The sequence below is a fragment of the Cariama cristata genome, unplaced genomic scaffold, assembly GCF_000690535.1.
Source record: "Cariama cristata isolate BGI_N322 unplaced genomic scaffold, ASM69053v1 scaffold11329, whole genome shotgun sequence".
Taxonomy (NCBI): Eukaryota; Metazoa; Chordata; class Aves; order Cariamiformes; family Cariamidae; genus Cariama; species Cariama cristata.
The window spans coordinates 89,584-105,872 of record NW_009635306.1 but is presented as its reverse complement, the minus strand read 5'-3'; the positions used below and the strand labels follow the sequence as shown (position 1 = coordinate 105,872).

Genomic DNA, 16,289 nt, shown 5'->3' with positions numbered 1-16,289 from the left:
CCTCCGCTGCCCCTTCCCGCGCCCGCCCGCCCTCCGGTTCCTGCATCGAGAGTGAGAAAAGCACAACCTCAGGGAGACCTGGCCCTGCGCACAGATACCTGCTTTCCCCCAGCGGGAGCCCCGGAGAAGGAAACCGGCCCCCTCTCTCGTCCTCCAGCGCCGGGGCCGTTGGCGTCGGAAGCCTTCAGACCCGCCGTGTGCCCGGCAGGCACCTGTCCCGCCTGGAGGCAGCTCTCAGACTAACCAGCCCCACTCCGCCTCAAGTATATTTTGTGGACATAAGCATTTTTTTAACTTTTTTAAGAACTTGGTTTTTTTTTCTGGGATTTTTACGAGCTTCCCCTTAGTTGATTTCCTGCTTCTCCCACCTCAGATAGCGCTGGCTCTGTTATTCCTGGCACTGTAGTATGAGATCGAATCAAAATTGAGATTTTAAGTGTTGCAGGAGCCCTCAAGTCCATCCACCTGTTCAAAGGGAGCAGTGCTGTTTCTGTCTGTCTTTTTTTCCCCCACGTCGCCTGTCGGATGTGATGGAACTCATGTTCGCAGAGTGGGAGGACGGGGAGAGGTTTTCATTTGAAGACTCTGACCGCTTTGAAGAAGACTCTCTTTGTTCCTTCATCTCTGAGGCAGAGAGCCTTTGCCAGAACTGGAGAGGATGGAGGAAACAATCGGCTGGACCCAATTCTCCCACTGTCAAAATGAAAGGTGAGGTCGCCTGGTTTCATTGGGATGCTCTTTGGACTTATGGAAGTTGTGGGGCAAGGGAGGTTGGTGGGTGAGGAGATCTGCAGAAGGAATGTCAAAACTGCAAAGAGAAGTCATATGTAGGATCGTTGTCAGGATAAATTTTGACCAAAGATTGAAACTGAAAATTTACTGGGGATCTTAAGACAAAACTGTTCTTTGGGTGAGTTTTCACCTGCATGTGCTCCATCGTATTGTAGTGCTGCTTTTCTGAGTAGGTTTTGTGGGCTTGCTCTTAGAAATCTGAAAACAGTTGTCTATAAACAGTCTACAGACTTGGCTGGGATTATCTATACATAGGTTCCTTCTTGCTTTGATTGAAATACACTAAGGTTTCATAGAGGTTTTTGTAACTGCTATAAAACTACTCATGTAGAGGCATGTAAGCCATCATTGTATAGAGCAGTCTGTTTTCGTTGTCCGTTTCTTTATATTTCTCTTTTTTCTAGTAAATTAGCAAACTTTCTTTTGGAGCAGTAGAGCAAGAGGGCCTTAAGACTGTCACAAAGAAGTCAGCAAACTACAGTGTATCTGCCTCAAGAGTTGTTATATTTCCTTTCTTTTGATAGTAATTTATTTTTAATAGCAGAAAGGAAAATAGATGACAGTAGCAATTAAAAATTAGTTTAAATTATCATATAGCTACTAACTCTTTGCTTGAATATTTTTTTTTAAAGTGAAACATAATTTCTCTTTTAATCCTGATGTATCTTGACCCTAAAATTTGGGTGATGTTTACAGTACGCAGAGCCAGACATACAGTTAGCAGAAATTACACAAACCCTTTCTGCTCTTCCTTTTATCTCTTTTATTTGCTTTCCATCTAGTGTCAGTACTTTTGCTGTTATTGCTGATATTCATGACCATCACCTGCCTCATTAATATCTCCCTAACTGGAGCTGCAGAACTTCATTCTCTTCTGAATGTTGGCCTTACATGAGCAGAGAATGCAGTTTATATTGAATTGTGCTGAAATCTGGCCATGTTATGCTATGGCCAAATGTTCACTTGTCACTGGATTAGGACCAGAAAATACACTTAACATTAACTGTAGGCTTTCCAGAGCAGCTTAAGTTTTAAATTTTTAATGAATTTGAGAACTGTCCCTAGTCCCAGGTTTGCGACCGTCTGTGTCTCTGGACTAGTCAGAATTAGAGTGGAGGGTAGAATGGAAACTTTAAAGAAAACCAACTCAAAACAAGAGAGAGAGAGAGAAATGCTGAATATATGTTCAAGTTGGATAGCTCTCTTGGATCCTGCTGCCGGGACACACTGGTTTTAGTGTAGAACATTCTACGGGTGTAAAGAAGGGGAACAGCATTGATGAGTTTTTTTAAAGCTATGAATCCTGAGATGTAGAAATAAGCATTGGGCACAAGGCAAAGCATACAAACTTCATCTTTACTTTAAGTTTTGTTGCATATGTTAACTTGCTGGAAAGTTTTGAAAACATACTACTGTGGAAATAAAGACATCTCTAGTTTGGCAGAGGTGTATGAAACTGGTTTGTACCAATCTACAAGTCAGACTGTTGTTGAAAAGGTGATAGTTTTTGTTCAGCTTTGAGATCCTCTTAGCCAACTGTTCTGCACTGGTTCAGTGTATGATTGTGTGTTTTTCTGGGTCTTAGCCTAGTTCCTTTAGCTCTCTTGACGGAATTAAAAGCAGGCAGCAATTGCTCTCTCTGCTGTCATGCACTTGTTGCATTAAAAATGAAAATCACTCAAATAAATGGTGCATATTTGCAATCCTTGGTCTCTTTCCTGACGTGAGAAACACAATAACAACATTATTGTTGTGATAATTGTAATTATTTACACCATATTGAGATGTTGCTCTTGCAGGTTCTGCAAACCTGCATGGGCAAGGGTTGTATTGCTTGTACTTGGTTCATGTGTTTTAGGTTTTATCTGTAGACACACTTAGTTTCTTTGTACAAAAGTTTTACTTTAACAAGAGAGACATTCTGAAAGGATACTGTAGCTTGCTTTAAGGCCTTTGCTGGCAATTCCCAGGCTCTGGTCAGAATTCTTTTGAGAAGTATGTGAACGTGGATTTGCTGCCTAAATAATTATTTATCCAATCTACAAAGTCACATATGATACTACCAACATGGAACACTGGCAGGTGTGTTGCTAGGAAATCTGGTCTGATGAGGGATGTGTCATCATCTGGGGCCTCCTTAGATTTCAGAACTCCTGTACCAATTTAATTATTTTTAACACCTCTTTTTGACAGTGGTTTTGTAGTCAGAAGAAGCAGTTTGTGTTGAGATGTTGCCAAATCCTGAGGTTGTGAGTTGTAGTGAGTCTTCTAAAATATGATTGTTCTGAATTGAGCTGTGTGTTTTTGTTTCCACAGTTTACCATTTTGCAGTGGCCTGCTCAAACAAAAAAATGAGGTTAGACACCGAGTTCATTGGTGTTAAATGGTGAGGGAAAACAAGAGGGACTATATTCTGTTAGCCTTTTCCTCCAGTTTGAAGCTCAGCCTGTGTTTTGATTTGGAATTAGCTAGGCAAGTTATGTAATAGAAAGTATTTCTAGCTTTTTCAGTTGTTTTCAGTTTGTCCTTGTAAGCATCCAGTTCTTCATTGACTGGTTGAAAGAGAATCCCTCTGAGACTGATAGAAGTGCTGTTGGCTGAGGAGTGCTCTTAAACAAACTACCTGCACACACACCAGTTATGGCTTTCTTACTTCTTGCAACTTTCTATTTTCTTCCTGGGTATTTTTAATATGATGATTATGCTTACTGTAAATTTAACAATAAGGCTTGGAGTAGCTTGTTGCAAATACACACAGTATTCACTGCAGAGGGTCACTGAAGAGCAGAGTTATTGACTTGTTTGTCAATCACCCCATCAGCTTGCTAGAAAGATGACGGAAGGTGGAGAAAAACATCTGAGTTTCTCTAATATGATCCTTGGAACAGAATTCTTTATGAAATTGGGTATCTTGAGTAGTTACGTCAGAAAAATAGGACTGTAACTGGATGATTTTCCCTCATTTAATTTTCACCATGGTAAAGTCCTTTTATACTTCTCTTACATTACTTTCTAGAAAGGAGTTTTCTCTTTAAATGTAGAATTGCTAATGTGAAGGAGGAATGCATTGCGTGCACTTTATGGAAGCCCTTAGGTTTTGAAACTGCTCTCAATCACCACTATACTGATTCATCTGTACTGAAATCCAAAAGGAGACTTCAGCAAAGCATTTTGGGAATTTTGGGAATACCAAGAGTCCTTTCATAATTTCGAACATTTATTTTAGGAATGACTTGTTCTCTAGTTAGACTGCCTTGATTGCTTGTTTTTACCCCTTGGTTTTTTTTCATTTTGAATGAGGTGGTGCTTGTAACTGATATTTGGCCATTACCTGTATGTGTCACTGATTAGAAGCTTTCAAACTGTACTAAACAGAGAGGGGATTCAGCTCCGAAGTTAAGGTGAATGGATGTTTTGAAGAACAGTCTTCTTGCAGTGTATGCAGAACCATCTGGTTCCCCGAGCTGGTTCGGAGCTCCAACTCACTTTCTTCCATATCAAACTACATTCCACCAATTTGTTACCTTTGTACCAACAAATGCACCCACTTGCCTTTTCTTCACTCTTCTGGACAGTCTTTTCTTTCCCAGAAACTATTATGAGAGCTATTACAATCCTCTCATTTCCCTTCTCACTTTTTAACACTGTTGTATTTTTCATTGGTAATTGAAATAAGTCTAGTGTTTCTGCAAATGTTTTGTTATCAGTTATCTTCACATAAGGATTTTTGTGACAGAGGTCTTAAGAGTAAATATTCAAGTACACTGATCATCTCTCCAAACCTACTGTGGCTTTGTTTCTTCTTGAAAGCTTCTGAGATCTTGCCCACCCTTAGTCCTTTCTGTTTCACAGTTTCTGAAACATAAATGTTTACCAAACACTTAAGAAGTTGCCATAAATACTGTAGGATTGCTAAACAGTGTGTTCACAATATTTTTGCTCAGTTTGTGTTTATTCCTTCACACCGGCTTCTGCTGGAAGTGTGCTGATGAGTTGTGTTGAAACTATTTTCAGTAGGCAGCTAGTGAGAAACCTTGATTATTTTTTTTTCTTCCTTTTACTGTAAGCTTGAACTGTTCTATACTGTATTGCAACCCCCCCTCAGACTTAACTAAGGATTGATGCAGGCAGTGAGCTCCTAGAAAACGTTCTCATTATCCATCCCCAGACAGTTTATGTTCTTCCAAACTGCTAGGAGTGCCCACAACGTTAAGTTCTGGGCACAGTGCCTCAAAAATAGAAGCTGTAGAGAGGGAATCGTTGGCAGAGAGGAGACAGAGCCTGAGGTGAGGATATGATCAGTTTAGAGAGACAACCTGACGGAAGTCTGAGCGGTGTCTACACTAGTAAAATGACAGTGACTGATTTTCATGAATTTATACAAACAAAGAATAAATGGCTTAGAGAGCAACACTTCTTCCTCAGGACTGCCAGTAACTAATAAGTTAAAGTTAACCCTGCTCAAGCAGTAGTTGCAGAAAAGAGCAGGAGAAACATGTAGTCTCTTTCAAATTCATACTGTGCTCTTCAGACTCTTGTTCTTTTTGGAGAAGAATGTTGGTGTCATCCAGAGTGTGTCTACTCTTGAGCCTGGTGAAGCTGGAAACGAAGACTCTGGTTTGCTGCTGTTTTGTTACTGACTATTACTACGTATTATAAAGTTACAGCTGATTTTTTTTTTCCTACTTTATTTGTGTTTCTGGTATTAAGAGGGAGATTATGTAATCAACTCACACTTCTGGATGGTACAGTTGTAATAGGTCTTGTTTGTTGTATTTTTTTAATTTAGTACTACACATGACAAATCTGTTTTAGCCCAAATATATCCGTTATAGTATATCCAAGTTGACTAATAACATTAAACACCCAAACCAGTAGCTGTTCAGCAAAAGTATTGTATAGCTCCCTGATGAGTTTCTTTATAGAAACAACAGAATTATAAAATACAAACATTGGTGAGAAGAGATCACCAATGCTTATGAAATAAGCAGAGATCAGGTGTCCAAAGAGTAAGGTAACATGAAAGTGAAGGCTTAGCTGCTAGTAGAAAATCGGTTTCTCTGTATTTTCTGACCCTAGTAAATGAATTTCACCTACTTTTGTACTCTATTCCATAGTGGCTGATGATTTTGACTTGCTGTATAGCAGAAGCAAAAGTTCAAGTTGAGGAAGGGACTTAGTGGGTTGTAATATAAGGTGCAAAGAGGACATTGATTCATTAGAACTGAAGATACCACAGAGAAGCTCTAGAGATAGTCATTTATCAAGACTGGTTGTCATAATTAAATGCATTGCTTCAGAGCTGAGATACAGATTTCAGAAGCTGACTAGAAGTTTCTACTAAACAAAAAGGTGGTTTCACAATGCAGTAATACCTCTGTCTTTGGAAGGATGACAAGTTGGATGACTCTCACATATGTGTCTCTTCATTTGCATTTTCCTGTGCCTTTCTGAGATAATTGAATGTGTGTACCCCTCTCTTCAGAAATGGGTACCAGAGAAACCACATAAAGAAGGTATCAGTAAAAGATGCTTTTTTACTACTGAGATTTTAAATGACCAATCCAGTTTTAACTCTCTCATGGTCTTCTGGCTTTTTACTTTAGATAACATTCTCTTCCCCTCCCAAGAAGTCTTGCACATTTCTCATCTTTTTACTGGGAAATGTCTTATTTTCTCCTGTCTCATCTTTCTTCCTAGCTTCCATGGATTTTTCTTCTTGTGTTAGTTTTCTCCTTCCTTTCACCTTGAGGAGATCCCTGTGTGATCCCAGAGATCACAGATGCTCTATTTGCATTTCAGGCTGACTGAAGCTACAGAGGTTATTCCTCTCTGTGGCACGTTTACGTCTGGGGAAGCAAGGATAAGGATTCAGGTTTGATCTTAGACTCTATATTGTGCTCTTCCTTTGTTCCCTGTCCCTTTCTTTATCACCCTCTTTTTTCTTTTGTCTTTGACCTGTTCTTCATTGCTAAAACATGAGTTTTATTTTTATCTATTTATTTTTTACTTGTAGCTAGCGAGGTCTGTCCTGAGGTAAAAACAAAGTGAAGACAAAGTATTTCAGGATTTCTCTCAAGCTACACTTCAGATTTGAAGTGTGCGGTTACCTGGGCAAATGTGATTCTATAATGAAATGCAAATGTCTTTTGATCATTGAGTATTTTACTCAGAATAACACATGTTAAAACAGCTTTTTCTTTTCATGCTTAGAAGTACTGCTTATGTCACTTCTTTGAATACTAGCACCAAAAGTTGTTTTTTTTGTTAAATTGAATATATTTGAATATCTATATAGTCTGGTGCTGTAAGCAGGAGGGAAACTAATTTTGTGTGTCTTACAGCCACCATAGAGAGCCTTGTGTTTTGGGCTGTGCCCCCTCTGTGGACCTGAGGTCACCCATCAACGAAGCAGTGGGGAATGAAACTGAAAAAAAAATTCATGCAGCTTCCACCAAAAGCCAGGAGCAAAAGAGACCAGATATTTTTTTTTTTTTTTTTTTTTTTCCCCCCTGGTAGATTATAAACCATGTAGGAGAAGATGTAATTCCTGCCCTGATGAAAAGCTTGGAAGATTTAAAATTAGAGCTTAGTTACTCTCAAGGTGCATCTTCATTTCTAGGCAGATTACTCAATTTCAGAACCCGCATTTTCTGGGTCAGCCTTTTGCTAATGTCCTACAACACGGATGAATCTTGTGACTCTTCACTGGACCATTACAGATTTTTTTGTGAGTGGCTGAGTTCAGAAAGTGATGGGAGGCAGGCTTGTTCAATAGGTGGAGGTGTCCTCCTAGCCTCATGAATTGTGTTGGGCTGTTGTCAGTTCCATGTGCCTCCTCCGCTGGTTTGGTGTTGCTTCTAGTCCTAATATAGTGGCATGATCTGTATATTTGAAGAGCCATCAGTTAAATGTGATTTAGTATGCAAGTTTGCAACTTTGGAGTTCCAGTTCAGTTTGAGGAACAGCAACAAAGTCATAGCATAACCTGTATGCAGAAAACTAGCAGCTTTTGTACAGTCTGTATTTCTTGTGGCTTTAGTGAGAAAAGAAGTGAGAAAAGAAGTGAACTGGTCAAACCTAGGAATGTCTGTTTTCAAATATAGTACACCCAAAGTAAAAATTATTCTGCATATGAGTTGTGGAAGTAAAACTCACATATTGACTTGTGGCCAGGACCCTTTTTTTTCCTCTCTGAAGAACATACTCCAATCAACTTCTGTTTTGCAGCGTTTATGTAATAACCATGGTGTAGTTCACTTTTCAGCAAATGTAAATTCAGTGATTTCTGTTACTATGAAAAGTTGGTAGAGCAGTAGAGATGGCTTAGGGTACTCAAATGAGTGGGTTTTTTTATAAGGTTACTAAGAAAGTTGCTTTTTGTATAGCCTAGTTCATGAACCTTTGCTTGATTATGATGTCTAGGTTTTTTTAAATAGTTAAGTTATCCTACTAGCTACTGAGTATAACAAAGGTGTTCTTACATGTGTGAGAAAATATAGACTATGGTATTGTTTATTAAGATTTATGTTAAGCCCAATGTAAAGGTCAAAAGATGTGAAACCGCTAAAACAATGACCAGATACCGCTTGTGCAAACAAAGATAACCACCAGATGTTCAGGAACTAACATAAATATGACAAACAACCCCATATAAGGACATATGACTAAGGGGTCAACTATGGGACAAGGGAGGAAGACTTCTTACTTCAGCCTTAACGACCACCGGGAGGCAGAGAACGACCCCCTAACAACAACTGAAGCATGCGCAGAATACCTCCACTATTTCACAAACACGGAAGTAAAGATGTATAAAAAGGGACTGTTTGAACTGCTTAGCGCGGCAGTTGGCGGAGCGCAGACTCCCCTGCCGTCCAGCGCTGCATTTGCTCATATTCTACTTGCTATAATCAATAAATTTTAATTGAATTTTTATCCCTTGCGGTCTCAATTTATCACACATGTTTTTAAACTCACACAGAGTTGAAGGGAAAGGTGTACATATTAATGTTAGTCTAGTGAATAGGAGAGAACTTTCTTGTCCATATCAAGTTCTTGATAGTCCATGGTTTCTGAGTAATATAATTCTTACTGGTATGCTGAGGAAAGGATAACACAGTGAGTTAAATGTTAAGAGTAAGGAATATGAAACCAGAAATAAGGAATTAAAACAGAAAAAGGGAATGGGAAGGATCGTAGGGTAGTCTTTTAAACAAACAAGCAAAAAAGCCCTTCGCCTCTTCCAGTATACCTTTGAGGAAACAGAAATGGACATCAGTGATTTGAACAGCGTCTCTTATGCTGGTTGTAAAACTGGGAGCAGAGGCCATCTCCTCTTAATTGTCCAGTGTCCTAGTTATTATACAGTATTTTGTTCCAGAGGAAGAAAGGAGTGTACAGCTTCAAAAGATGTTGTACATACTTTCATGAACTTTGAGAATAAAAGTTTGGCTATTTAGAATATCTATAATTAATTTGGGTTGTTTGTTTTTGTATTTTTCAGTAGGGTTAAAACCAATTTATTATTTAGTTCTTAAAGAGCAAGAATGTCTTTAAGATTTCATTGCTCTTTTTAGACTGACTGCTTTTTTCTGTCACCTATCTAATTGTGAGACCGTAAAGCAGCTGTAAGAGTAATTTAAAATAGTGTCATGGCTAGAAGTTATTTTTTCAACTTTATTTTAATGCACTTTATCTATATTAATCTCTTTTCTCCCTCCTTCTGTTTTGTGACACCCTTCCAAACCCTCCAAATATAAAATTCAAAGCACAGATGTATCAACTAGCTAAAATATTAGGCCTAGCATTTTTTTTTAAAGGTTAAAGAGCAGTGATGCATAATATACAAAATATTTAAAATACTGGTTCTAATTTCAAAATACGATGTCACACATTTCTAAGTTACCTCTTCTGAAGCTGTGTAGTCTTGAGCAGTAAGTCTAGGCTTATTAACCATAAGATTCTCATGCTTCTCATGATTTGCGTGGGTTTTGATGCATTCTTACTTCTTTGTTTCTTTACCTGTAGAATGGCAGCAGCGTTCTGGCAAGGCTGTGGATAGTTGTGTAACATTTTTAACAGAAAATGCTGAAAGTAACGTCTTTGAGCATGTTTCTTGATGGTGCTTTAAACATTATGGGCAAGGCTTGAGGAAAGTCTGCTGTTTTGATTAGGTTTAGTTCACCTGTATTTGTTTCCATACAGCTGAAAACATACTGTCTTTGTAAAGAACGAAACAAAGGAGCTCTGTCAGACTGTGATATACCTATTACTTAAAATCTTCTGGAATTGCATATTTTAAGAAAAGTGATGCTGTGAACAGTGTCTGGTTTTAATAAAATATTGTTGCTATTATGAGTCATTATTAGTGTTTCTAGGTTGGTGCAACAAAAACCTAAGAAAGGATAAAATGTCAGTATTTACCAGTATCAATTAGGAGAAGGTTGAACATGTTTAAGGTGTATACAGCTGGAAAATCTGTGTGTTGATTTTTCTGTATTTACCTAAATCTCTACTGGTGTGTGATTAGCACTGAAAAAATGTGGAAGTTAAGACATTCTCTTTCCATAGAAGAGGGAAACCTGAAAAGATTGCAGGCATAGTGTCTTTAAATTCTTAACATCTTCATTCAGCTGCTGCAAGTAGCGGGACCTGAGTGTTACTTCTTGATATCTTAGTGACCTTTATGCCTTTCTTTTGTCTGCTAGGTTTAGTTTGTGGCTGTGACATATATAGTAGAGCTTTCAAGCTTCTTTTTCATATGGGATAAGGATTGGCATAGAGAAGAAAGGGAAAGGATAAATGGAGAAGAGAGAGGGAGGAAGAAAAAATCTGTCCTCGTGAGTAATCCTATCCCTTCGTGGGAGAAAAGCTGGATGCTGGAGAGGAGAATAGACTTGAGAGAATGAAAAGGAGGGAGGTCAGAGACCAAAAACAATATAGGAAAAAAGTCCACATTTTTTACAAATGTATAAGTAGGTAGTATGATAGAAGAAATATTATCCAGAATTTGTCCGCAAGCAGTGCAAGCCTTTACAAGAAGGCATCCAGCTGTACTTTTTCCTCCCAAGTTAAGACACTTATGAGATGCCTTGTTGAAGCAGTGGGCTGTGAATACCTGGACTGCCAATTCTGGCTTCCTCCTCTGTTCAGAAATATGAAAAAATCAAACAGATGATCATAATCCTTTGTCATCCAGAAATACTGATAAACATGAGTAATTCATTGGTGGAGATCTTGAAAATGAAAACACCAATGTTTTAAAATCCAGTTAGTGTGTTGTTTGTTTTTTTTTTTTCCAAATAAACTAGTGGAAAAAGTTAATTGCAGCTTTTCTGTTCATTAGGCTTGAGATCTCTAAACATGCTGCTTTGAGCATGTCTCCCCAACCAGAACTAAAGAAAAAGTCAGGCGGCCTTAAAGTGAATGTAGTCAAGTTGCCATCTAGACTTTTTTTTAGATATATTCATTAAAACAATGCCTATGTGCAGCCAAGCCATTCTTACTGGCATCTTGTCAATGTGTATGACAGCACAAGATTCTTCCTTGAAGTACAGAAATGTTTGCCGAACCTGTGAATATTGAGTATTGTATGACTTTACGGAATCTGTCTTGTTCTTGGTCTTCATAGGACTTGAGATTTTCTGTTCTCAGTATAGGCTCACATTTGCCTGACTTTGTGTATCACAAATTGTGATTCTCAAGACTTACCCTTTAATCTTTTTTTTTTCCTTTGTAATATCCCTACACTAGAATTCTTACGTGGTAAATTTGTATCTGTCTCATCCTGTGGAGGACGTACCAACACGAGTTCTTGTTAATCCGTGTTAGAGGCTGACTGAATAGCTTAATGATGGCTTGAATGCCCAAGTTCCATGCTTTTAGAAAACACTGATTGCTGATGTAAAAATTATTGGGAAGTATATGAAATTTAAGCTTCATGGTGGTCCTACTGGTGGTTAGTATGTAATCAATAGGTGTACAAATGAAATGACAACTTTTATTGAGAATTGAATACCTTTGTGAAGCCTATAGGGCATCATTTAGTAATTGTCTTGAGGTGTTTACAGTTCCTGATGCATGTTGCATATAATTCCATTTCCTACCTCATATTTAGGTCAGTAAATGCTGAGATGGGAGAAAAAGGGAAATGCAGCTGTAAATTTGTTTACCAGAGCTCCAGGTGAAAATATTTGTAACTTACATCTGCATGTAACTTTCATGCGTGACTTGAAGAGAAGGTAATCTGACACAGAGAAGTTAGTTGTATTTGACCTGGAATGCCTTTGGAAGTTTTCATAGACTAATTGATTGCATTTAAAGCAGTTAAGCTGCTTATCCTTCTCAAGGACAGGGAGTTAGTTTTCCCTGGCTAGTTATGAGCAGCAAGTGTTTCAAGACTTTGGTGGACATTTTCAGAAGGTGATTGACTTTGCATTGGTCTTGTGATGTTGGAGAGATCTTGGGAGATGTTATGCATTTGTCTAAGCAAATTCATGCAATGGACTCTAGTTAATCAGTGCCTCACAGTTTTCCAGTGCTGCTTTTGTTATTATTTTTGTGCATTGAAAATGATAGATATGCTTGCAATTAATTCCTCCTCTGAAAATATTCTGTAGGTGCCTGCTTGCTTCATATATTCCTTGGTGCCCAGTTTTGTTTCCCCCCTTTTGTTCTTTCTGTAGGTGATGCAAGGGAAATGGAAGAGAATTTATTTCTTGTTAGAGGAGGAACTTTCTCCAACTGTAGGACTGATACAAAGATCGGTAACATCCAAACGCCTTTGCTTTCTAACTTTCCTCACCGAAGTGGGAAGCTAGGTGCGGATGGGTAAGGAGTCCGATATAATGAAACTCAGTAACAACAGAGTGTTATTAAGCAGGCATACCTTTCAGCACTGGGCAGCACTGGGGATTGCTCCACCATGAGTGCTCCAATGATTTGGTAAACTTTCAGAGATTATATACCATAAAGTTATACATATTCATAGGATTTCGAAAGCGCATTTACATAAGCATGAGAATTCCTGGAACTCATTAATATATGCAAATGTCTGATCCACATTTGCGGTCGTCTTCCCTGGTGGTCTTGGCTCGTCACTGTCACAAGTTCCTTATCTTGGTCTCAATTGGTGTCTGTTGGTTTCTTTGTGCTTGTCAGGATATATCAGTCACAGTTACAAATATGATGTCCTTAGGTGCCTTCTTGTCTGAGTTGTCTAAAGTGAGACTGTCCTGGAGCCTCTCCACCTCACAGCCATTCCAGCCATCTCCCAAAGGCCCTTCCTTTGTTTAGCTGAGTAACTAAGATATTTACAACATCTTCCTTGTTTTTGGGGCTTTTAACTTTTTCGGGATACTAAGAAATGATCAGATGGATGCCTTACTTTGGGCAGAGGAAATGTAATTCCTGCAGGGTGAGAGCTTGAGGAGGGCTGGGGACTGCTGGCTTTGGAAGCCTGTCCCCCACAGCTGCAGTTCAGGCTGGTTGGGGACTGCTGTGCTGCACCTTTGAACTGCGGTGGGAGAACCTAGAATTGAAGGTCATTACTGAGTGGGCTCTGTAACCTCCCATAAAACCATAGACCTGGAGTTAGATTTGGGAAGATTTTTACAAAACTAAAGGGGATAAAAAGAGAAGTCAGGTAAGATTTTTTCAAAAGCCTTTAGATATCTAACCTGACTCCTGTCTATGAAACAGTTTTTGAAACCTCTAATGGTTTCCCATTGGTGATATTAAGAGGCGGTATCTTCTTTTAGTTCCTGACAGATGTTTAATTAATTTTTTTTTTCACCCTAGAGGTGAGAATACGTCATCCTTGATCTATTCTTTCCAGACAATAACTTTCCCATCAGCCCCAACAAAATTGGCTTGATCTCATTCTGATATGCTCAGTAATGCAGCTCTTCAGTATTTGCCAGTGCATTTGTTTGGAGGCCAAGTGATACTGCTCTGGGATTTAGACACAGGAAAAAAGTTGGTTAGAGATTAATTTTGCATGTAATGCTTAAGGATGGATACTAATGGTACAGCACAGCACATTAGATAGTAGAGGTTGCATGGTGTTTTGTGTGACTTCCTTTCAGTGTCTGAAAACATATCAATACTTCTTGATAGAGATTGATCCTCAGCTGTGATGCAGTCTTTCTGATGTGTGTTTATGTTCCATTGTCTACATTCAGAAAAATATCTGGTCGCTGTTGGTCTTTGTAGCTTGTTTTTTTGTCATAAACCGCTGCAGATAATTTTGAATTCTGGACTTTTAAAATACCTTGCATGGGGCAGAAGTGGCAATAACTGGTAGTATTGAGCCTTGCTTTCGGGAAACGGGAGCTGTTTGATATCTGTGCTCTGAATGCACAATCCCGGTTACACAGTATGCTTTCTGCGTGGGGTGAGAGAGCGAGGAGAAATGGCTTGCCTGAAGCTGATCTGCTTCATCAGCTGTAGAGTTATTCTGAATGCAAGCTGCCCAATTTGTCATGAAACCTTGGCCAGCGCTGGCATGAATACAGTGTTTTGTAGCACTGTCTGTCTGTCTTTACAAAATCTGCTGTTTATTTTAGGATTTCTAACAGCTGTTGGTTGCTTGCCCAGGCTGCTCTTTTTTTGAAATGAATTCTTTTTTTAGGGAGGGAAATGGAAGGGTGTTTGGATCAAGAATTTTCTTGTCTGAATTTCCAGAGGAAGTTGTCAAGTTGTGAATGCTGCATTGCCTGTGTAATGCTGGTATTACAGTTTTGGGATCTCAATCATGTTAGAGTGGATGAGAGTTGAGAAAAGAGTTTACTGACATTTTACTCTTGAGATGCAGAGCTTATGAAAAGACAAATAGATCTCATCTGGCATAAGGCATCAACATAACGTCGAGTACTCCAGTTTCATCAGCACAGCTCTGTGCAGAAGATTTTCACAGTTATTGCATAGGAGAAGCAATAGAGTTAAATGGAAAATGCACCTTTCTGATCTGGATTTGTTTGACTTGTGTTTGGAGAGGTTCTGACATTTGCTCAGAGCAGATGTTTTCTGTAGGTGCATTGTATGCATTTACCACAAAATCTTATGTGAGCCATGAGGCAGAACTTGGCTGACTAGGATCTTAGGAATTCAAGTTTAGTGGTGGAGGAACGTGCTGATGTTTCTGTCCTGGAGTCATGAAACCAAATAATGGATTTTGGTTTCATCTTTATTTCCCTCCCCTCCTCCATCAAACATCTTTTTTGGTTACAAGATATGACTTGTAGCTTTCCACTTTTGCCTTGTCCTGAAGTTCTGAAGACGTGATTCAAGTGTTTTTTTTCTGGAGATCTGGTTTCTAATATAGTAAGAGTGTTGTAGCTATGATGCTTTAAGGACATAAGGAAGACAAGTTTGTAAGGAAGGAAGGGAAATCTGGTCTTCAGCCTGCTGGCCATCAGAGTGCAGAAAAAGTTTTCATGTGTGCAGCTCTTCTTCTGTCTACTAATTGCAAGAGAACCTTTGAGGGATGATTACACAGCAGGTTATCTACTTGGCAATTAAAATTTCCTTGGGCATATTGAAACTCTTTAGTCATGTTTACCAGTGGTGAAAGAAGGAATAACACGATGGGGTGGTTATTTTTCTTATTAACATCTCATGCTGCTCTGAAGAGAGGATTCCTTCAGATGTTTTGCCTCTAAAAGTGTTCTTGCTGACACAAGAAACCATGGATGAAGTTGGGAGGGGTAGAAGGCAGCAGCTGCTCCAAGAAGGAATATAGAGAAGTTTGCTTCCATCTTCATGTACATTGTAGGCTCTTGCTGTGAAGAGCTGTTTCTTGCGTCATTTTCTAAAAAGTCCTGTAGCAGAAAGCATTGTCCTTTTTCTTCTGGCATAGGTCTGCTCAGCAGTACTAAACACCTCAGATTTCCCAACAGTAATACACTATTTGTAATTTCTCCCTATTAAGTTATGACAAGAGTAACAGTATGCCCACTGGCTGTTGTTGCAGGATTATGGCAGACACTGATATTTTGTGAGGGGAAAGAATGTTTCTGAATCATTTTGTGGAAGTTTCCGAACAAAGTTGTATTTGGATCGTCTGACAAGGTGATCTGAGTGCCTGGTCTGGCACTCAGAGGATGTTAAACTCACTCCTTATGTGTCTCGGTTCTCATCTGATGTGGCACAGGGATGGGAGGTCTGATTCTCTCAGGGGAGAAATCTCATTTGGGGAGAAATCTCATTTGGAGAGAGTGTGGGAAGGAAAAGGAACCATTTCTCCACAAATCTTTAGAAACTGAGGGAAAGTAAATGGTGCATGTATTACCGTGCGCTGTGGAGGCTAACATAAGAACCCCTACTATTCATCTGTGTCTGCTTGCTTGTTTCAATATTGGTTTAGCTTTAAAAGGAGTGGCACTGGGAACTAGAGCATCTCAAAGAAAGCGTTTCTGAAGTTAGTTAGTCATCACGTTATACTGCAGTAGAAGGCTTTGCTACTGGTAGAATATTTTTGCTAACAGGAAGAAATGATG

General features: G+C 39.1%; 1 protein-coding gene across 1 annotated transcript in view; it reads left to right on the top strand.

The window, feature by feature from the left end:
• The first annotated feature begins 530 nt into the window (after positions 1-530).
• Positions 531-16,289, top strand: part of ZSWIM8 (zinc finger, SWIM-type containing 8) — a 65,085-nt gene continuing 49,326 nt past the window's right edge. Inside the window, exons 1-2 of the mRNA XM_009707490.1 lie at positions 531-695; positions 5,965-5,975. Coding sequence (XP_009705792.1) covers positions 531-695; positions 5,965-5,975 — 176 coding nt within the window. The remainder of the gene's footprint in view (positions 696-5,964; positions 5,976-16,289) is intronic.